The sequence below is a fragment of the Caenorhabditis remanei genome, chromosome X, assembly GCF_010183535.1.
Source record: "Caenorhabditis remanei strain PX506 chromosome X, whole genome shotgun sequence".
Classification (NCBI taxonomy): domain Eukaryota; kingdom Metazoa; phylum Nematoda; class Chromadorea; order Rhabditida; family Rhabditidae; genus Caenorhabditis; species Caenorhabditis remanei.
This window is the reverse complement of record NC_071333.1, coordinates 6539760-6563490: the sequence shown is the minus strand read 5'-3', so window position 1 is coordinate 6563490 and position 23731 is coordinate 6539760. Positions and strand designations below refer to the sequence as shown.

Here is a 23731-nt window from a genome sequence, read left to right as displayed (position 1 = left end):
CAACAAATTATGAAATTGGGACCCTACGAGGAAAACATCATTTTCCATGTTTTGTATCATCAACATCAACTGAAAATAGACATGTTCTTAGACTAAATTCAAGAGAACCTTTCTTGAGAGAGAATGTCAAGTTGAGTTATTGACATTTCGTGTCAAGGCACCAGGATTAATCAACCAAGAGAGTGAAGTTCGAGCTTGAGACGAAAAAAACATGAAATTCCTTCAATGGGAGGTAAAAAAATAGAGAAAGGCAGAAAGATTTTGTGCAGAACAACGAACAAATTGGGTGGGAAGAGTAAATCAACTTTTTCTCGCTCCGCGTTTCCGACCTGATTGGAAAAAAGAGAGGAGTACATGTCGACACAAAAAAACCAACATGATTTGAGTTTTTTGGGTGGGTAAAGAGCTTAAACCTAGACAGGGTAGACTAAGGGAAGTGGGATGAGAGAACCCGAAAGTTTAAAGAGTGGATGCTTTTCGAAATGAGATAATGAGGTGGTGGCATATGGTAGCGAAGTGGATCAATTATGCCTGAAGATCAAGCGAGCGCAACACATCCCATGTTATTATTGGTTGCTATTATGATGACTTACTAGTTAGGAAAATAAACATAAGAAATGAGAAATGGGAAATGCGAAAAAGTTGGAAATGCAGGCTTTTATGTTTTACAAGACACTTATTAGGCTAATAGTCTTTCTCGTTTCTTCATCTTATCCCTCACTTCATCCTTTTCTCCAAAACAAAAGTTTTTGGAGAAGAAACACTGGATGTTTCAAAAAATTTGGTGGTCCTAAAATGGGGCTGTTTAGTTTTGGGACAAGTAATGGATAGATTGAGTGGAGATAGGCAACGGATGGGTGGGGATGTGGTCGAAATGGAAAAAAGAAAAGGAGGAGACAGAAGAAGAAGAACATCACGAAAAAGGCGTAAAAGTTCTGGCGACTCACTCCTCCCCAGTAGCCACTGCGCCCCCTCTTCCGTTTCCTTTTCCAATTTAAACGGATACTCTCAATCTGACACATTTATAGTGAGAAAGAAACCCAAGTAGAGTGGATGAAGCTCTCCGTTAGGCTCTTCATGGGAACGGCAGTAATGAAATCCGGGGGACTGCTGGGAACCAGAAAATTGAAGATCCTAGTTTTTTGTAGGCGAAGAAATTTTGGTGAGAAAGGTGCTGGATGATGAAAAATTCAGAAACTGAGAACTTGTTCACCTTACAAACAATGCCGTGCCCTCCGCCAATTTTTCGCGCAAGACCAGGTTTGTGCCTGAATTTGCAATGAATATTGGATACTAGTCAAGGTGTCAGAAAGTTCCACTGGGACCAAGAAACACTTGCCATAAAAAAGTTTAAAAAAGAGCAAGTAGACTTCAAGACGGAACATATTTCAAAAATTCTGAGAACCTATGAATAATCTAAACTTGAGAAACCAGAAAACCAAAAAGAAAGATTGAAAGAGTAAAATATTGAGCAATTGTGGATGACCGTGAATTAATAGGGAATTTCGGAAAGTGATGATTCTCTCCCACCGGGGAGACCACTTATATATTTAACTCATGATGAGAAAAGTGAGAAGAGCAAGAGGGAGGAGTAAAACGCAAGATGATGATTATGAGCACTCTTCGGTTTCCCTCATAACCATCTGGTGCCAACCCCAAACGCACCTTTCGCCCTCTCGCATCCATTTCATATTATCAAAACTCTTTTATTGCTTTCCCATTTTATTCGACGTCTCTTGGTCTTGTGGTTTCTTATTCCACCTCGAGATCAGTTTTCTAGGAGCTTCAGGGAACATCATTGTTTATTATTGTACGACTACAGTATCATGTTGTTGGAAGGGATGGCAATTAAGTATATAGTGACGGATGGTTATGTTTAATTGCTAGAAACCGTTAATTACAGGTTCAATGTATACATGGAAAGAGGTCAGATTGTCTTGGGGACCACAATAGGGGGGAGTATGGGCGAAAACTATAGATACCAATCTCTCCTTGATTTTCTTACAAAAGCGCTGTGCGATCATGCAGAAAAGAGAACGGAAGAGAGGTACACGGTATCTCAGAGAGAAAATAAGGAGATGAAAAGAAGTGAGAAGGTATATACATAAATCAAGTGAGTCTAATAAAAAAATGAAAATGGTACATAATGTTCCGGCTTTCTTCCTGACAATTCAATGTCACACTATTGTCAAATTGCCGGACAGTAAAGGATATTCGTGGATAGACGCGGAAAAGGAAAAACAAACCATGTGTTGGGCAAGGCGAAGTTTCTCTTTTTTTCCGACATGGTTAGTGGCTGGTCCTAATGAGAGAGGTGACGGAAGCCGACTGGTTTTGAGAAGAGCCCGTAATTATTGGCACCCCTAAGCCACTACTGAACAATTTCCCTACGTCGGCGGCGTGGCGCGACGACAGGGTGACTCTTTTGATGTAATTGGGTAGGTTTTGGTGTGAAATGTTGGATAGAAACGAGCAATGAAAGAGATTGGGAATGAAATGTAGGAGGGAGGAAGGAAACAAGGAAAAAAAATCGGGACCGGAAATTAAAAAAATGTATTTCATATTTCGAAAAAAATTTTTAATGGAAAAAATGATGATGAATCTTGAGATGCGTTTTTGCAATCATTCTCTGCTGAACAAGGGTGAACCATATGAAAACCAAAAGTGGGCGGAGCTAAGAAGCCACTATTTTTCTTGTTTCTTCTGAAGACGCAGAAGGGGTCTACACACACAAGCCGCTCAAATGGTGGAAAAAGTAGGAGGAGACGTTTCTCGAAAAAGGGTGGACAGAAATAGTGAGGTATGGGAAAGTGTTCAAAAAATTTAAGAAAACTCATTTTCTTTTTCACAATTTGCAGACTGAAAATCTAGACAACTGAACTTGGATCAGGGCGTGGGAGGAAGAGATGATTTGACTTGTTTCGAGAAAAAAAGGAAGAAATATTTTATTTGAACACTTCTGCTAGCATCTTTCGTTTTCGTTTTTCTTTTTTGAGTAGGTGTTTAGAAGAGGAGTGGGTCTAACTTTTCATGACATCTTACATGATCAAAAAGAACATTCATAAAATGACTAAGCATGTTGGAAGTGTTCGAAAAAGTGCAAATGTATCAATAGTGTTTGGTTAGGGTTGAAGAATATGCTTACAAGTATTTTCCTAGAAAGGCGAAGAGAACAGACAGTTCTCACAACACCTGCTGACGCATTAGGCACAAGGACATTACTCTTCTCAAGAGAAAAAATTAGGGAAGTGTTCTTTATGAAGCTTTGGAAATTTCAAAAAATGTTTACATCCCACCAAAGAAAAGTGTTCCTCCAAAGTGTAAACTTGCCACTAACCAAAAAATGAGTCAAGGCAAATGGTGTGTTGGCTAAAAGCTCCACCATGGGGGGAGGTGTCACCAAATGATGGCCCCGTCAGAGGTGATTCATCGGAAGAAGGGTTTTTCTCTGTTTGCATGCCATTTTTTGACACTTTAGGTGTTTTTCTTGAGTAAATGGTACCGGAGAGGGAGACATATTAACAGTCTTAGCATTTGAATGTTATAATCGAGGGTTTTTCATAGGATACTATAAATACCTTAATGTTTTGGAACTAAATGAATGAAACGACTGAAATAGACTCTAGGGAAATGTACAAAGGAGCATTTTTTGTAGTCGGGGGTCTTAAGTGATTTGTAGATACATATTTGCACGAAAGAATGTAAAGAACACCTCTGGGGAGTAGATGAGAAATCAAAAAATCTCGAATTATGACATATATATCCACAATCCGCTTCGTTTCAATTGAATAAGGACGACCAGACTTGTCGGCACCCTTTTTGCCGCCTATTCCGTGAAAAGAGGAACAAAGCCTATAAAAGTGCCCGTGAACGGTAAGAAGAGTGCGCGAGGATAGGATAAAAAACACATAGACACACTTATAACGTGAAGAAAAATGGAAGAAAGAAAGAGAGATGAAGAAGACACCGTTATGGAGAAAAGATCCGATAACTATCGAAAAAAGCACTTGGTGCCGAAATCAAAGTGAACGGAAATGCCGACAGACAGTTAGGCAAACGAACTGTTTGTGTACTATACACGAATAGGGTTACAAAACGGAAACACAAAACAGTATGAGGTTACTGTCAATTACACGCACCGGCTTACTTATCCGCCAGCTTTCTACCTGTATATATCCAAACAATCGGCCTTTTTTGCTAATTGCCGACAAAACACAAAAACGGACACACAATGATGACAGTGTGCCAAAAAGCGAAATGCGAGAAGAATGAGAGGATCCCTTGACACGTGCGTGGGTCGGTAGAGAGGTGAAAGGGTAATTGGTAAATAAGCCATCAGGTACAAGTACAAACAACCTCTTTAGAGTTTTGGAAGAGATATATCCAACGACCTTGGAGATCAGTTTAGAGAAAAGGACAAAGATTTTCAAGATAATACAATCTTTCAAAATTTCAACTAGGTTATTTTTGTAAAATTACCACATTTCTTGATAAAGAGCTATTGGTACTGAATTATTTACATCAGTAACTATAATTATTTTTTCCTATCTTTCATTCTCTAAATTTTCTCATCAGATTTTTCATCAGAACAAAATCATGAATAGATAGGAGTGTCCGGAAGTAGTGAGCGCATATCCCCACCCCTTCTTTCATATTTTTCATAACACTAACAATATAGATGAAATTTGAGAAGGTGGCTAAGATAATGACCACTTTCTTTGGTTTTGGTTTTCTTTTCAACTAAAGGACCGAAAAGAAAGGTGTGTGTGTATGAAAATGTGGCCCCTTCTAAGAAACGCCGCGCGTCGCCTCGTAAATCAGGGTTCCGGAGGAGCGAAAGTCGCAGGAAGCGAAACACCCAAAGACAAGTAAATCAAAATCGGCAAGCCCAGAAGAACGACACGTGTCATTTGGCATCGGTCATGTCGCAAAAAAGAGAAAAGGATCGCTTCTAGTAGGCACTCCCGATTCTTCCCACAAAATTGCAATTTCCACCCGTCCCCCACAGCAACAACCCATTCAAATCAAATGGTGTCGGGCGCGGTAAAGAGGACGAGCAGATGTGGGCATAAGCTCGTTCTATTCAAAAATTGGTGTTTCATAAAAGGCGCCATCTCTTTTTAGTTCTTTTGTATGCACAAGTTTCGGTCATCGCTTTCTATGCCTACCTGCTACGCTATCTTTCAATACAATTCTCTTTTTTTTTCGCCAACAAAATTTGAAAACTTAATTCTACCCCAGCTGCAGAGCTTCAAACCCTATTACTCTTCATAGCTCAATTTGTCATCAGCTTATGTTAATTTATATTGAAGACTGATGACAAGAGGCATTGTAGGTTCTCGGATTGTTGTGTACTATATGAAATCTTGAGTGACAAATCTTGTAATCCTATTTGTCTTCTCCTCAGCCTGTTGTTACTCACCTTGTCAAGACAAATGGTGTAAGAAGACGTGTCTTGCAATCCGAAGTCGGTCTATAATTGGATTAATTTAGTTTCGTTTTTTCAAGGTGATAACGAGATAGAACCAGAAGGATAAAAATTCAGAAAATGAAAGAAAATAAAAACTTCAGAAGAAGAGAGTGGTGCGCGCTCACACCTGCATAAGTATCAATATGTGACAAAAAACGGGATTGATAGGCTGGAGGAGGGTTAAAAGTTGACAAACAGTTGACGAAAATGTCAGCAAACAATATCAAAAACAAAGAAGGGAAAGACACCTCGACAACATGGGTACGGACAAAAAACAAATATTCCGGATGAATTTGTGAAAAATTGTGGAAACTGATGAAAAGACAAATATTGAAAAATTGCAATGTTTTTGGAATTGTCACGTTAAAAACAAAACTGGGAAAAAGGTTCAGACCTGTGAAAGAGAAAATTTGTTTTCGTAAATGCCGTATCATGAATTCTAATAAACAATATCAAAATATTTGTAAAAAACTGTTAGAAAAAAAAAACAAATTTCAAGTTTAAATTTTTGTGACAGACACTTTTGCCAAGTTAGGCGGAATGATGATACAATGAATCAAACGGAACACAAGTGCAAGAATGGAAATCTGCGAGACAAATTGGATTTATTTATCTTTTTTCTCTATCTTTTTTTACTTGGCTAGAAGTACACAGGCAAATAAGGAAATGTCTCCTTGTTTCAAACTTGAACTTTTTCTGATCTCTTTTCGAAATCCAAATCAGCTTTTGATATACAAAACCATGTCACAGCCCTTGTAAGGAAATCCGACTAGCTATTTCTTGTACAGTATAAATGTCACTGGCCAATTATACCCTTGAAACTGGCGTCCTGCTGAGTCTGCCAAACTGGAAGAAAGAAGGAAAAAACCAAATTGCAGTCAGTGTTCTGTGTTTTCAGCGTCCTCAAAACTACCCATGGTCAAGCGGTTTTCAGTTTTACAGTCTATTGTTTTTCCTCAAAACCAAAAAATAATAACTTGGTTAGTTGGGAATATCGAATACTACAGAATGGTGTCTGCTGGTACAAAACAGTTCTAATAGCTGGCAATTTGTTATGAGCGCTAAGCGAAAGGACGGGATAGTGTAAAAGAGAAGAAAAGAGTTTTGAAACAATGCGATCGGAAAAGAAGAGGAAAACAGGGAGGAGGAGAGAGGATCCGAAAATTGATGGGCAAACCATGGGATGATGATACTTGTAATTAAGTGAAATTCGGCGTTGAGAAACTGTGTATCCGCTAGTTCACAGTTTCTGATGAGAATAACATTTTGAGGAAATCAGGAAATTTGAGAATAAGAGCTTGAAAAAAACATGAGACCAGTGCGAGGAGAACTAAAATCTCGTGGCTTTAGATTATCAAAAGTTTTGGTAAACTCTACAATATTGTCATATTTTACAACGCAAGGTCAACCTATGCTTCTTGTCATCAAAAATGTTACAACTGCCTGGTTAAAGAAAAATTAATATTCACTCTCGTATCGATTAAGTACAATATTCAGCATCGTGAACTGCAATAACTAGGGTTACAAAAAATAAAATTCGAATTTCAAAAATGCAGGATGAAGAAAATTTCCATCACAAGCTACGAAAGTTCTAAAACCGAATTACTAAAACCAGGGATGAACTTTCACATTCTGTTTGTTTTAAACTTACACTTTCACCCATCAGAAAGAAAAGTGAACTTGAATCATCCCTACACATTCTCATGCTTATTCCACTTATACTGGCAACCAATTAAAATTTCATATACGTTTTAAACGTCATCGTACCTCATTTCTTTTACATTGCGAAAAACCTATTCATTTCAACACACACAACTGATGCAACGAATGGAAAACTCGGAGTGGAATAGAGAAAAGTTTTGATCAAGATGACCGTAATTCGATCTGATCACAATAAGACTAGCACTGTCATTTTATTATATTCACATATAGAAAACGAGACGTCTTTACTGTTTGACAGAGGCAAAGTTAAGCAAAAGTGTTCGAAGAAAAGGTGTGGCTACTTTCGTTTTGAATGCGTTGGTGACCATAACGAAATAGCCCAAGAAAAAAGTACATCGCTTCTGACTACACAAAACGCAAGCAACAGCTGATGATGCGGCTCACTGTAACAGGCACTTCAAATAAGGCGTATCTCTAGAAGATGGGGGCAATGCGGGTATGGCAGCTGGTTTTATGCGGTAAGATGATGTTGTACATGTGTTTGTAGCCCCTGTCACTGTGTGTACACCCAAATAATTAGACCAAAAAGGTTCTTGAGAGCATCTTAGGGAGTTAATGCCATCGGCTACAGAAAGGAAGATTTAGTGAAGCCCATAGTGTCAATTAGATACACGCATATGGAACAAGGGATTTGTTCAAAGAGGTTTAAGTCTAAATGAAAAAAGCCAACAGGCTGGTAATACAATAGCATATGGTACAAACAAAAATAATATGAGGGCTATCTGATATGGTGGACCATATGAAAAACACTTATAAGATGAGACTAAGAAAAAACATATCAGGCAATAAAATTTTTTACTTCAGCTAAATTTAGTAGGAAAATGTGACTAATATGGTGTGAGAAATTTCTTGCCTGTTTATCACTCATCCTCTCACTAACCGGCAAGTGGAGCCATCTTCAGAGCCCACCGGCTCGCTTCAGTCGGTTGGAGCAAATAGTCTTCTGGTGATAAGTGGATGAGTCGCACTTCTCTATTTCGGCAATCTTTTCACACTGTCTGGCGGCTCACTTTCTCTACATAATTGTTGTTCAATAGACCATAGAGATAGAACCCATTTTAATATGAAGAATCGAAAGTCGAACAAGCAGCTGCCTTGGACCTCCTTTTATGCTTCTTGATCAAGTGGCCTCAAGAAGAAAGGAGCAAGAGCAGGGATAGATATGATGCGCTCCGGCTCCATTGACCGGTTATATATGAAGAATGTTATGTGGGTGGTGTGATGAGAAAAACATATTGAAACTGTGCAAAAGGCAACAAACAAGACAATCATATCAAGAATCTGAAAACAGTTTTTGCAGAGATGTAGGCTAGAAGTTCAATCACCAATGATGGATAAAGAAATGGAGAAAAAGTGAGGTGAATAATCTGTTACCTAAGAGATTTCGTAACGTCTTCTACTCGACCTTATCAAGTAATGAGGTCCATGGGAAACCCATGAACGTGTCTTGTTATCACCTGCGAATTTATTATTTACCTGACCTAACTCACAAACAACACGTTCCTATGAGGTGTTGAGGTCGGAGGGAGGGCGAACAAGGTAATTAATCAAGGTTTAATGGCAATGGGAAACTAAAGATAGAGTAAGGATAGAGGAACGGAGGGCAAAAGAAATACGAGCCGAAAATCATCCCTAAAATATGAACGGAAGAGGAGTGATGAAGGGCACAGAAACAGAAACAAGATGAACAAGAATATGAGACATGATTAGAGGGTTTGGACGACGGGTCCGCATGGATTTTTGACTAATAATAGGGGTAAAGAGTATACATACATACATAAGGTGAGGGGTTTTTGGAAAGAACGAGGGATTAGATGTAATCAAGGGACCATTGACGCAAAAGAATAACAAATCCTTCTGTTTGATGCAAGGCGATCTTTTTTGAAGCCGTCAGAAGAAAAAAACATGCGCCGACCTCAACCTGGGTTAATTGTTGGCACAAAAACCGACACAAAAGCTTTGGTTACGGTTAGATCACGGCCAATTTGAAGCGATTCGAGAAAAAGAGGGAGATCCATGTGTCGACACCGACACATTCATTCACCTTCCACTTTTTGTGCCCTCGTTTTGCCTGTCTGTCAACTGACAATTCGAATAAACGGGTGTGGAACGATGATTTCAAGGAGAAGATGAAGAGACGGGATAGTTTGTTTAGAAAAGGGGATGTAAATGGGAAACGATGCTTATTTATATTCGTATGTTTTCTAGCATTACAGAACGTTTTTAGTTTCCTATTTTGTCTCTGAAAACCATACGAGACATAAGCACCGGAAGTCTGCCAATTCGAGTTCTACAGTAATTTTCCATGATACTAATATTATGTTAACATAGAGGATTATACGTTGGAACGTTTACATAGTCATTAGTTGGTGCGCGATAGGCAAGGAAATGAGATGGGTGGTACTCCTCGTGTTGCCATTTGTTAATCTGTCACCTTTGTTTAGAGGCAACTGTGTGGCACGCAGGAGGAAACTGGGACGATTAGAAACAATGAAGATGATTTTGAGGGTTGAGTCTGTAAGAAGCGATTTGAAAAGAAGGGGAAAGTCCAACAATTTGAACGGAACTAGCAAATTAATTTGACCTCCATGACTGCGAAACTAGAAATGAGAGTTCTAATGGAGCAGAGGAAAAAGCATAAAAATAGGCAATGCATAAGAAATGAATCCAGAAAGAGATGCCACCACTTGTCCACTTCCATACGGATGCGTTAGGATTGTTGCAAACATAGAGAAAGGACACCATCTCTCTCCTCCTTCCGACAATAATTTACTATTCTTATGCACTTGTGAATAAAGCGCAATCCATCCCGGAACAATAGAACACACCGTATCGGTACTCGTCTTGAAACACAAAATCGTGGAAAAGTGTGGACACGGCGTGTGTGAAATTAAGATGTAGGTCGCTCAATTAACCAGGCGAGTGCCGCGGATTTCGGGTTCCCAGATTCGCAAAAAGGTGGATTATAAGACGTGGGAGCGACGTATTTCCACGAGGAACTCTGAGAAAACAATTGTTCGGAAGTCATTTTTCTTATTTCATGGATTATTTTTCATGCAACGAAGAGATGGGAGAAAAACGAAAAACGATTGGAAAGGCGATAAATATCCTATATGATTTTTGAGCGACGTTTAAAATATTTTTTGAAAAGAAAAAAGCAATAAATAAAGATATTTCAATGCAAAGAAATTTTTAAAGAGAATGATATATCAACTGCTTAGAACTCAACCATTACGAGTATTGGGGGTTACATCAATAACTCCTAACTAAAAAGTAAGACAAGATCGAAAGCTTTAGTATTTATAGTAGATATATCAGAAAACCCATAAACGCGTTTCTCTTGACATTATTGGACATTTTAGTAGAGCGAGAATATGTTTTTCTATGTATGACTTTTATGCGAAGATTACTCATAAAAATCTTGCAGAATCTGGAAACATTAATCAAGTTCCAAACTTTCCAACTCGTTATCTGTTCTCTGATTCTTTACACAAGATTCATTGCTCAATGAAATGATTTTTGCAATCCGATATTCAACTGTTTACTTAAAAATTGATTGAATATAAACAGAAGAGAAAATTCATAAACTTTCGATTGTTTTACCTTCACACATCCCTGCAAAAATTGTTGAAAATCGCAATAAACAAATTGTGTATCAATTTTCATTGAATTCTTTCTTCATTTTCCCATTCATTGCTATAACACTCCTGTGAATTCTGGTGATACTTCTAACAATGTCTCGCCTTCTTATTGTGATCCTGTTGCTACTTGCCATTTCGCCTGTTATGAGTTCAAATCTCAACAAACATGAGAAGAATGAAATTCGGGTGTGTTTCTGTGACATAAGTTACCACTTACAAAATACTTATTTTTACAGGAAAAACTGATTGAAGATGTTCTTGGAAAACAGGATGGAATTCGGCCAGTCGCTCAGCCATTAAATGTCAGTGTTAATTTTAGTATTCGCCACGTCATGAACATCGATCAAAATCGAGGTTTGATGGAAATGAATTTCCAGCTTGCAATCGTGAGTTTTATTTGTAAAACAGAGATATATTTTATTTTAGACCTGGTTTGACGAAAAACTGTGTTGGAATCCGGCAAATTATTCTGACATAGGAGTATTCATGGGCGATTCTAGTGTATTCGATCAATACGAGATCTGGGCACCCAACATTGCTATTGTTAATGTGTAAGCATACGACAAATAATATTAGGAAAGAATTGTTTGAATATTTTCAGGATTGGACATGACAGCAGAGAAAGTTTGTTGCAAACCATCTTTATCGAAAACTTTTTTGTAAACAACAAAGGACGTCTCACAGTTCATATCGACACAACTGTTTCAGTGAGTTGTGAATTTGACTACTCGACGTACCCTGCTGATTATGTTAAGTGCCCAATTCGTATAGCCCCGTCATCATTTGCAGATGAGTAAGATTTGCCTTTTAGTTTTGAAATAATTGGTCTCATGTTCAGAGTCATCATGAACGAATCCGTGGACATTGTTTACATAACAAAACACGGGGAGCGATCAGTAAGTGTCCAAGAATTTTGGATCATGGATATTCTGGCCTATGTTGATTTTTTGTCAACTACAGAGACTTCAAGAAAATTGAACAGGTCATTTAACTTTATAACTTTTCGGATTCTCATTATTGTTTGGTTCAGGGATCAAGCGGATCAAACTGTTTCCGTCCTAACTTTCGAATTCGTCTTTCAACGATTTAATAGGATAACGGGTGTTCAACTCAGAGCTTCACTGATTACAATCACCTTGTAAGTTCAAAATTTTAAATGAACAAGTTCACATTAAAGGTTTAGATTGATCGGTTCATGCGGCTGCTTGCTTCCTGGTATGGAATTGTTTGTTCTCATCGGTTCTTTTGCAATTCAATTTGTGAATTTTATGACAATGGAATCTTATTTACCCGCGGATTTTGATAGTACTCCACCCATTGGTAATAATCTAATATTTCTTTTCTTCGAATAACAAAAACTATTTCAGTTACAATTGCTGGCTGCTTGGCTTTGGAAACTGTGTTCTTCATAGTTTGGAGAATCTTCTCTTGGCAAGTTCGCGTGAAATACGATTTCCCAATCAATGCGCCATCCAAATACTATTTACACGAATCATATCATGTGTTATTGATGATTGTTTTAGCTATTGATAAGATTCGGCCAGCTCTTTACTTTTTTCTCTGCATTGTGAATTTGTACAATGTCATAATTTATTCTTAGTAACCCAACTGTTAAATGTATTCAATTTTTCAATCCATCATTCATGATTCTTATTTTTATATAAACAATTATAGTTATCGGAAAAACAATTATAGTTAACCTCAACTGTTTTGTTATGCAACACTTGCATTTGATTATCGAAAATAAATGAAAAAAAAAACAAACAAAATCGAGGTTTCAAGTGTCAGATATTGTTTTATACCGTATGTTTGCAAGTTCTGAAAAACTTACTGGTTGATTGAATACAATGACAATATTTGTGAACCAAATTTTATTTTAATAATGGAAGAGTTTCTTCAAAATATGTTTTTACACAGGATTATGGGTTTTCGGAAAATCTGATCGCAGTTAAATATGATTGTTTTTTTTGAGGAAATATTAGATTGACTAAAGATAATATCAATGAACAGAAAAAAGTTTGAAAACACCGCGTTAACTGTTGATATTGAGATAATCCACAGGTGATTGATTTTAAGAAGTTGTGATTTGTGGTCGTTCCAACACCCCTCGGTCTTCAATTATTTCATCACTTCCACTATCCTTCTCCGGATCGTCCCCACTTGTCACAGCGAGCTCCATGACTCCATGCATTCCATCATTAATGTTATTTCCGTTGTTCTCGGCCTAAAAATATAATTTAATTTTTATTTAAAGCCAGGTTAGCATACATAAGCGGTCTGTGGATCAAATCCAATATCAATGTCGACTTGAGTGGTTCTGATGTGAAATGGAAAGTTGTGGTTGCCGTCGGTCGGTCGGGACAAATACTGAAAAACATAATTCATACTAAGAACACTGATTGAAAAGGAGAAATATGAAAATTGAAAAACTAGACAAAAACAAACCAAGAAAACAATGTATCCGTAAAATGTGACAATATTTTCCACGATGTTAACCACTTCCGCCCGAACCCAATTGTTGAGCAAAAAATTTGCAACTAGTATAAAGATTGGTGGCGCCCAGAACCTATAAATATTTAATACTGACCTGATATCACCTGCTTCCAACTTACCAAGGTGTCATCATCAACACAAAATTCAAGAAAAAGGGAGCTTTTTGAGGGGAAACACTTCGAGACATCATTGCAGCTGAAGAAAAGAAGACCCACGCGATGAGACGCCAAACAGCAAGCAAATATCCTGGTAGGGATTCGGATGGAGCATACACCATAGCCGGATCGAAATACTAAAATGAAGATGTTTTGATCTTTGGATTGACTGCAATTACTGTAGTCACATTATTGTCATGAATAATTATCAAAATTTGTTATGCGGAGCTCAAATTATAGATTGGAAGAGTTGAATTAAATGTTCATACTGTAACTATTATCGAGCTTCTGTTCAAGTTCTAACCTTTCTATTATCAAAATTGAATTGAATTACTGAGAATTCTCAACCCACCTTCACTTCCCAAAATTCCATGAGTAAATACGAGCAGATAAAGACAAAAAACATGATCGTGAGGAACAATTTATCCATCTGAAAAACGTTTCCTCATAAAAGCCGAAATCTCTTTATTGTGTATTCACCAAGGTCAATCGCATCTTTGTTACGTTTAATCCACGGGCCAGTACAAGACACATGTACATAAATAGCATCTCTCCCAGTGCGCTGCAAACCAATTAACCAGATTCTTATCATAATTACCATTTACATGTCGTTGTTCTTCACTTACCGAATCAATTGTCCCGATATCATTATAAGCGGTAGGCCTATTCCATCTATTGCGTAAATAACATAGTTGGTGACCAGAAATCCTAATCCAATTGTGTTCAGGACGATTGACTGAGAGCACATGCGGAACGTGTTATGATAAAGACGACGTGCTGATAGACTTTCTGAAATAACAAAACAGAAGTGTGGTAACCATTCCATGATTTACTCACTTCCAATGAACAATACGCAAACAATTAGAACACATTGGAGTGCTAGGAATAAGGTGTCGGACGGTAGGATTACTGTAGTAAAAAAAGTTATTGAAACAATTTCACTGTCACTTACGCCACTGGTCAATTGAAAACTGGTACTTCAAAACTTCAGTAGGTCTTCCGTTAGTCATTTGAAGTGAAAACTCAACATACACTCCATAAGATTCATTATCATTGTACATTCTCCGTTCTGCCGCTTCGTCAGGATCACAGTTTGCAACTGCTAAAAACCACCACCGACTTCTTGCAGAACTGAAAATTGATAATTCAGAACGTTGGTTAACAGAACATCACATTAGTTATAAATACCAACCGGAAGACACGAGTTCCTGAGCAGACTACCCAGTCCGCTGATAGAGCATCTTGACGTATTTCACATCGTCCATTTCCAAAGCTGTCAGGCACCAGAGGACTCAGATAAACCTAAAAACATAGTTCATTTATGAAACGAGCAAATAAAAACGAATGCTTACAATCTGATGGTTATCGGAATGATTGGTTAAAAGAGTCACGCGATCCTCACATGTCTGAAACATTTGAATATTTCGTTGGTTTCTGGGAAACCTTACTCACTTCCAATTCTTTATACGCTCTTGGCCACTGGTCTTCCGTGTCAAAATATAAAAGCAACATTTGTGTGGGGTAAAACTGAAAAAAAATCAGATAAAAATAAAGTGATGTAAGAAAAAGAATAACAAGTTCCGGTTACCATGGGATATTTGAAAGTGTATTCCAGAGCGCCTGTGTCAGATTGAAAACAAAATCGATCGAGATAGGCAAAATCCTGGAAGATAATTATTAAATCCAAAACTGGAACCCCATGACTTGTTGCAATCGTACCAGTTCAGATTTAAGAATTCCGTTTGTTCGTTTGCCAGTAACAATGTTATGATGATAACAGAATATGGCCAATAAAATGATAATTTTGGGTTTAACGTGAATCATTATTGTCAACGGAAATTGGAGATCGTTCAATTTCCTCTTGAAAGTCTTATTTTTTCTGAATATGGAATATGAGATCTTATTATAATAATGAAAAGTGGTTGGTCTCTTGAACGTCAAAAAAGCTGAAAAACAATAGTCTGCCGAACAAGATAAGCAAAAATAAGTTGAAAAAAAGACGGTGAATATGTTATGAAGAAAAGAGTGAGAAGTGAAAAATAAAACTGGTAGTCACCACTTACTCCTTCTCAGGCTTCTCTCTTCCCCCTGCCGGCTCTCATCAGTATTGGTGAAGCCTGTGGTGAAAGAAGCAGAGCCTATGCATTTTGGGAGGAAAAAAGAAGTTGCTATGCGACACGGACGGGAAGAGGGAAAATGAAACGTAAAAGCACCGCCGCTCTCTTTCCATCATCGTTTCCCGAAACGGCTGTCCTAGAAAATTGGAGAAGGAATATGTTTCGAAATTATTTTTTTTCTCACGTGAGATTTAGTTTGAAAGTGCTTCTTTTTGCATTCAATTCCAATTTTTCAATTTGAAAGATCAAAAGTTTCAAGCAAATCTATGATAATTAGAGCTGTTCTTAGGAAGAAGTGCATGTCTTGTGACTCTGGATGATTAAAACTCAAATGTTACTCATTTTTTGCCTCAAGAGATTTTATAAAATTTTCAAATATTTCGAAAGAATTGAACTATTAGAAAGTGTTTATGCTGAAATACAAATTATGACTCAATTTTTATTTGAGAAGCAAGCAGTGCAGATATGGAATTTAGTTACGCCTAGATAGGAACAATAAAACCTCAACTCATAATTTAAGCAGTGATGTGATTAACAGTCGTCAAAAATAGCGGTATTTAGTCAGTTTTTGTTGTAAAAACGATCATAAAATTAGAGGCCAGCGGCTTTTAGAGCCACCTAGGCCGCGGTACAACCAATTGAGCTGAACTTTTGAACCTCGACTAATCTACTTGTCCTCTACTCGGCCGCCTGAAAAAGCAACGATTCCCCATGGCTGGGAACTCCAATATAAAATTGTCTCAAAGCTTTTTCACAGTCTGGCCGGTTGCAATGATCCTTTCTTCCAATTGAGAAAACGCGGTCTGTTGGATATTTATATCCAGGAAACTGAATACAAGGTTCAAAAAATTTATGTGACACTCGCATAAACACTCTTCTCAACTTCATTATTTTCATCACTGTTTTGTTAAGTCTGACTTTACATCATTCATCATGTTTTTTTGTTGTTTTGGAGAGGTTACTCATTCATATAATGTGTCAATAGTTTACCTAGCTGTTTTCAAAACTTTTAATAAACTTGCCGAAAAAATAAACTCTCGACAACTTGAAACTTGCCGACAATAATGATTTTGAAGAAACGCTCAATCTGAAAATAAGAAACACCTGTTTTTTAGAGTCTACATTTATTCAAGCGATTACAAAACAGAAAAATGATTACTTAAGGAAATCACAAAAACGTTTGGAGCACAGAAAAACACTACATGAATCAATGAGAATATTTTTTTGGGTGGGGAGTAAAATAACTGAAATTTTGGGACAATAAAATTGTGTTAGTTGAAAGTTGTGCATTTGTGACGTGGCAGTGGATAAGAACTTTTGGATGGTCATGAAGACATCTGGAAAATAGAAAAATTAGTAATAAGTATTCAGAAACTAAACAAATGTTCTTACCCAGAATGGCGACATGGGCCTTGAGCAAGAGTTGCTATCCACTGCTATCATGTCGCATGTGTTGCATCGCAGGAGAGGGATAAATAGGAATAATAGGTCAAAAAATGTTAGTGTTTAGAGATATATTGATTTTCGGAAATTGAGAGAGGGTTAATGGGTGGCAGCGTAGCTGACATGAGTGCATAGAGTTGAACATGAAAATGGAAGAGGGATCAATGCACAAACGTAGTGTGGTTGTTTGTAAAACTTGGGGGATCCAAAAACAGAAAGAAATTGAACTGAGTTGTTATGATTTTTTTCAAAGTTGGGAATTGAAAATAACATCGAACTGACATGTCAATTTGTTTCTGTTGCCTGAATAATGATGGAAAGATGGGAAACATGTAATACTGGGTCGGTAGTGACAAAATACTAGAAAATATGGAAGAGATGGGAACAATATCTAACTAGATTCGGAGAGAAGTGGATGGACAAGGAGATTTTCATTGGGAGAGGGAAAGTGAAATGACTAAAATGCACTAAACAAAGTTCAGTGACTAAAAATTGACGGGTAAAGCCTTAACCAAAGACTGGAAATGAAAAAATAAAACTGACAGTATCAGTTTTGATATTTTTTGAAAAAAAGAAAAATGAAAAGTGACAGGAATTCTCCACGGGGAACTAGTATGATTGGGAGAGATGTCATTTTCATGACCTGGTTACTCAAATCATAAAAGAGAGAAACTGAAAAAATAAATTTTTGGATTTTGTTTTTTCTTTTGAAACGAAAAACTACCAGAGTTGATTTTCATGGGGACGGTAACACGGGATAGCTCGAAGCGCAAGCGCTGACTGAAAAATGAAGAAAAAAAAGACTGCTAGAACTATACCGTCAACCACAAAACTAAGAAGCCAGAGGTGAAAAGTAGAGAAAAGAAAAAGTTTGAGAAGTGGAAAAATAAGCTTGGTGAAAGCAAAGAAAAGAAGAAAATGATTAATTGACTGAGGGAATAACAACACGAGCGTCATAGAGGGCTAGAGTGCTACGACGAACAAAGTCAAGGCCTTGAAGACGTTCGGCTTCTTCGAGATTCTGGCTGATGGATTCAATGAGCTCGTCAAGTTTCTTAATGTCCTTGAGCTTGTTGTCTTTGATCTGGCGTTCGATGGTCTGAAATTTAGGAGATATTGGGAAATCTGGAATATATTCTTACCAAGCGTTGATTTTGCTCAGTGTCCACAGTATCGACAAATGGAACTGTGAAATCCTGATGATTCATCTTAACCATGTAGTCAGTACGACGGAGATAAATCTTCGAACGTTCCATCAAGTGCTGGTAGAACTTGTTTCTCTCCAGCTTATGCTCTGGGTTTTCACGATAGAACATATCTGGATACGAAGCAGCCACTGAGTTGTTTTCAATATCATCCGGCTCACAAAGGATCAAAAGATTGACAAGTTCTTCTTTAGACAAGAAAGTGACGGTTTCATAGTCATAGTAGAAGAGGGACTCGTCCATCATTTGAACTGGCACCAGTCGTCCACACATTTGACCACAGGTGAGTGCCATTGCCATGTTCTCCATCAAGGTGAACATTTGTTTCTTTCCTTTGGTGCGCACTCTTTCCTTGAAGACATCGTACATTCTGAAATTACATTTATATTTATGAGATCTTCAACCTTGGCTGAAGTTGATAAAACGTGTTTTGAGACCGCGGGACAAATGGCAGCATACAATCTGTCCCGCACATGCGCATTGCTCAATAATCACTGGGCTGTTGGAATATTGGAACAACAGGATGAGCGGGACAGAGAGACGCTTCAGGAGTTTCCATTTATTGCTCCAACTGTACAGGTTTCTAGACCACAATATAAGGTGGGAAATTGTAACAGTCGCCTTGGCAAATAATGAGAGGAGATAGGGAATCCAAATCTAGAATGTTCGAATAAAAAAATCACTCACCGCTCAGTTATCAGCATGACTTGGAGATCACCGTTTACCCCAAAAAAATGAAACGGTGGCTCGCGATTTGGCACAATGTCGATCGGACGGCTGCGTGGAATCGGCACTCCTTGAATCGAGATGATTCCAATGACTGGATCGTATTCATTTGGAACATCTGGATTGCATCCCATCAATGGTGGTGGCATAGTTAGAGATGCGCGACGGAAGTTTTCCTCTTCTGCTTCATATAGATCTTCATCGGAGTCGAAATCGCTAACAATCGGTGTGAATCCTGGAAGATCCTCATCCGGCTGAATAACAAAGTCTGGAGCAAACATGTCGCGTTTTGGAATGTTGAGTTCATGATTCTTTCTCCCCTTCTTCTTCTTTTTGTCAGCTTCTTTTTCAACATTCATGTCTCCAAGATTGTAACGAGAGACAACTACGACAAATGGTGATCCAGCACCATTCTCCTCTGTGTAGATTCCATCTTCACGAGCCTCACGACCCATGATTGTTGTTGTTCTAGCCTCCTCTGACGACAAACGAACGTGACGACGGCTCTTTTCCTGATCTCTTCCCCGTTCCTGTTGTTGGCCTCCTTGCCGAGATGTTGAAGCGGAAGAAGTGGTTCCTGAGGAAGTGACCGAGGTGTTGGTAGAATTCCGGCCTCCTCGTCGTAACGCCACGTAGAAGTTTGTCTTCGTGAAACCCGTAATGTTGGTTCTAAAATAAACAATTTTTGTTTTCATAAAATAATCAAGTTTTAGATTCTCTCCGTGTATCCCAAAGAACTAAAGAATGAGAGTAATTCAATATTTTGTTTATAAGAAAATTTGAAATCGAGAACTATTTATTTGTCAGTGGGCTTTATGCGCCAAGTGCTCACTGACTTTTCAATTCTTTCAGTAGAAAGTATACAAATTTAATACACTTAACGAAACACCACCACCACTCGTTTCTCTTTTTCCTTCTTCTTCTTCTTCTCCTGGATTCAATCGTCCACTTTCAAATGTTAGTGTGTGTGAAACGAAACGAAATGAGATGAGGAACTAAATTTTACGAGGGGAAATTACATTTCTAATTGGAGCCATATGGATTCAACTCTGACTTTTTCTTCTCAAGATGCTCAGGATCAGATATCAGAAACTTTCTCTCATTCCGACTCCTCCTAGACTTGCAACTTACAAAATTCCCTTATAGTCAAGCATGGTGAAGTGTCCCGTATGTTTGTTGTTCACCAAGTTGAGGTAGAAGCGGTCTGAAACAAAATCTGAATTAGTCAAACGAAAAATCACGGCATTGGAAAGCAAGAACAAATGAAGAAGTGGAGATGGAGATAAATAAAAACTTGTGTGAAAAAAAACGGAGAAAAAATGACGAAGGCGAGGGCGAAGAAGATGGAAAAATAGGAGAAAAATATGGAGGATGGAAGACTGCGGGAAAAAATGAAAGGCCGTCTTTTTCTATGACCAAGTGGGTACGGAACACGCAAGGTCTCAGGTCAAATCATTTAGGCTGCGTGGGCAACTTTATATCTCTCGAAAATGTTAATATTAATTTATCATACTATAGTTTTTTTTTGCACAAACCACTTCTTTATAGTCTTTGTTCTATGATATATGAAAATACTTGCTAGTCAGAATGATCATATTTGAAAAAGGCGTCGGCATGTCTGCCTCACTGAAAAATCGAAAGCTAGCTAACTATGCTGTCAAATTGTCTTGACAATGAGTGGCCGCCAATACACTCTAGAAGTTGCGGGCACCAGAAAGAAATGGGCGGGGTCAGAAAGTGAAATGAAAAGAGGGAGAAAAACGAGGGGGAAACACTTTCCCGCCATTATCATGACCTCCACGCCGCATAGTGTTGGAGGAGAGGCTTAATAGGAAATTGGTAGAATTTCATTCTTTGCTGGTGTGATAGAAGAAAAAGACAGAAGAAATATCAAGACAAAGAATGGAGACGGTAAGAAACAAAAAAAACGGTTTTTTGAACCGAACTGGCTGGTAGGCTGGCAGCAACAAAAAGTGAAGAGTGGGAGAGAAATTAGGAAGATTCAAGGTGAGCGGCCTCTTATTTATTTTTTCCTTTCTCGACCACCCATACAGTTCGTTAACCGGTACGGAAAAATAGGAAGCGAACATTTTTTGTCAAGTGGTTCGGCAAAACACAACTTCGGAAGTTTACTTATTTTGAGAAATACCGTATCGAAAATCAAAAACTTTCAAGAACCATTTCCTAAGAATCATTCAGATGGAACTGAAGTTTTACACTTTTAAAAGTTAAAAATTATTTGAATTAAATTGCCAAAGAAAGTTCTAGACCGATAAGAAGCATTGTAACCCTCTTTGTTTCCGGCATTACACCCATACCATCTTTTTGCAGGAGGACGGACAGGGACAATCATGAATGTGTAAATGAACATGACGCGCATTTTATAAGGAATATCTAATTTCCCGGAATAACCAAATTTTCTGCCTGGCTAGCAACTAGTGGGTGTGAATGGAAGGAGAAGACGAAGGGGCGATTGAGTAATGCTAATCTAGGATCTAAGAGATGTGAAACGTAAACAATCATTACCTACAATACTCCCAAGAGAGCTACTAGTGTCAAGAAGTGGCCGGCCGTTTTTCATGGTTCTTGTCGGCAGGCCAATCAAAACATGTTTAGGATAGGCGCGATACGAGCGATATTCTCCAGAGAGTGAGGGGCGCCTCGATCCTTTTGAGATGCCATCATGTTGATGTGAAGCAGCAGCAGAAAACATGGGATGAGATGGCACAAAAAAGTTGAGAATTGAAAAGTCTGCTTTCTAGAAACACTGAGAGGGGACAAACAGATTTTGAAATTCTTTTCAGAGTTGGTTGACCTAGGTGAATTGGGCCGTCCGTCTTGGCCTAGCACCCTATAAAGTCTTCCTTTATGTTCCTTTTCCGTCCTAGTCGACAAACAAGTGACTGAATAAATAATGGAGAAGCGAAGAGTAGGGCGCGAAGAAGACGTCGTAGGGTTGAAGAAAGGAGACGAATAAGATGTTGAGTGGCGCCGCCATGAAGATCGTTATTCTCCTCATACCACCACAACATTTGACTCACTTCACTGTATTATATGGATCATTAAAGTAATCGAATGAATAAATGGTGTTGTGGTAGTTAGGGGTAGAAAAGGTTCGGTAGTTATGAAAGATCAATTTAAAATTGAATGAGAAAAAAGCGACAGGCAAAAGGAATTGAATAAGAATAATGTGAAAAGAAATGAGATGAATCGCAAAAGAGTTGTAAACAACGACTAAGGATGGGGAAGAAGAAGAGAAGGATGTATCAGAAGCAAAAAAGGAGACGGAGGCGGATGGCCGAGAAAAGAGGGTCAAGTTCCCAATGGTACCACCTGCTGCCTCTCCATCAATAAGAGGTGACAAAGGTCATGCCTAATTATAGGACTCGTCCGGATTTGGGCATGCCTGAGAAAATGGCATTTTTGTCGGTACGGATTGGGGTGGAAACGTCAAAAATGGGTTTAGCTTTGGCGGCAGAGCTAAAGTGGATTACTGTAGAAAACGTCCAAACAAGGGTTTCTATGTAGTAAAATTAGAAATGCTTGAAAAATTATGAGGAAATTGTAAGAACTGAAACGGTTAGATTCATATTTTTATTTTTGTCATATTTCAAACCAAGTCTCTCATGGCACTACTGCTACATCTGTCCCACTCTGGTCCGCCCATGTGTATAATTCATCCGGCATGCACTCCCCCCTTTTTCTCTTCTTTTCAGTTTCCAGAACCCTTCACCAACAGCACCTACATATTAATTTGCGACACTTTTACTCACACGCCTATGGGCTGCAAACGTTTTGCAGCTCTCACTCCCGAGAGTGAGGAAGAAGTGTGTGGAAGCGAGCCGCTTGATTAAATTTCCCAACACAACCGCTACCGCAGACGGAATGAGGAGAAGTGTGGAGGAGGCGAGGAGATGAGTGAATAAGAAAAAGAAGACGGGAGGAATGGAGCAAGGACGCCGGAGAGCGAGTCGGAAATCAAGTTTCGAGAGGGTGGGCCTTGAAGGCACCCTCGGTTCCAGGCCCGGTACCAGTGAGCCTGACTATGTCGGTGAGCAAGAAGATGAAATATTTAAGACAACTTCATTAGGACTCGTTTCACTGACTCCCAGTCCTCGCTGCTTTGCAATTCAGGAGTCAGAGCAAAGACTAGGAGAAGATGTAATATATCCGATCAACAATAAAAATGTAAATGATCCAAGGATAACGTGTGAGACCAAAGATCAATCCTATAATGATAGATGTGCCGACGACCTTCTGTTTATATAGTCATTCAACATTTGTAGACACCTGTCCGGTATATAAAGAGCATACAATCATGACTGCTGCAGCTACTGCTGTTGAGAGTGAGTAGTGGGCCCTAGAGAAAATAAAAAGAAGTGAAGAGAAAAAGGGGGGGGGGCCTTTCACAATTGCTATTCGCTTCCTTTTTCTCCGCTATTCACAATATTTATAATTGTTGTCACTCACAAGTCCCAATTTCTTTTTCGCTCTCATAATTAGGCGATTTGAGATTGAAGAAAAGAAGGAAAGACATTGAGAGGTAATAGTAAATTGCTTTCTTTGAATACTAACCGCTTCAAATATTTTGATTGATTAATATGAGGTCTAATGAGAAATCAGAAAAAATAAACTAATGCCAGACCAAGCCAAAACTTAGAAGGGATTTCGAACAAAAATGGGAACATCAGCACAAAAGTTCATTCTAACATTCTATCCCGCTGCATCGAAGCTTAATTTAATAAAAAGTGCATCACCA

At 38.4% G+C, this 23731-nt stretch overlaps 3 protein-coding genes across 3 annotated transcripts; 1 reads left to right on the top strand and 2 right to left on the bottom strand.

Moving 5' to 3' along the window:
* Positions 1-10926: 10926 nt before the first annotated feature.
* On the top strand, positions 10927-12433 carry GCK72_023248 (uncharacterized protein; the record flags this gene model as incomplete). The annotated part of the gene is made up of 8 exons (XM_053735307.1): positions 10927-11019; positions 11070-11187; positions 11312-11384; positions 11435-11626; positions 11672-11815; positions 11864-11971; positions 12017-12153; positions 12201-12433. The coding sequence occupies 8 exons, from the start codon at positions 10927-10929 to the stop codon at positions 12431-12433; spliced, it is 1098 nt and encodes a 365-aa protein (XP_053578873.1).
* A 471-nt stretch (positions 12434-12904) lies between these two features.
* GCK72_023247 (uncharacterized protein) lies at positions 12905-14993 on the bottom strand (the record flags this gene model as incomplete). The annotated part of the gene is made up of 12 exons (XM_003106718.2): positions 12905-13057; positions 13102-13200; positions 13279-13399; positions 13446-13618; positions 13834-13911; positions 13962-14043; positions 14108-14270; positions 14319-14390; positions 14434-14612; positions 14674-14783; positions 14834-14887; positions 14934-14993. 12 exons carry the CDS (start codon positions 14991-14993, stop codon positions 12905-12907), a joined length of 1344 nt encoding a protein of 447 aa, XP_003106766.2.
* A 2970-nt stretch (positions 14994-17963) lies between these two features.
* On the bottom strand, positions 17964-21685 carry GCK72_023246 (uncharacterized protein; the record flags this gene model as incomplete). The annotated part of the gene is made up of 5 exons (XM_053735306.1): positions 17964-18140; positions 18184-18616; positions 18934-19641; positions 20104-20176; positions 21499-21685. 5 exons carry the CDS (start codon positions 21683-21685, stop codon positions 17964-17966), a joined length of 1578 nt encoding a protein of 525 aa, XP_053578872.1.
* Between the last annotated feature and the right edge of the window lie 2046 nt (positions 21686-23731).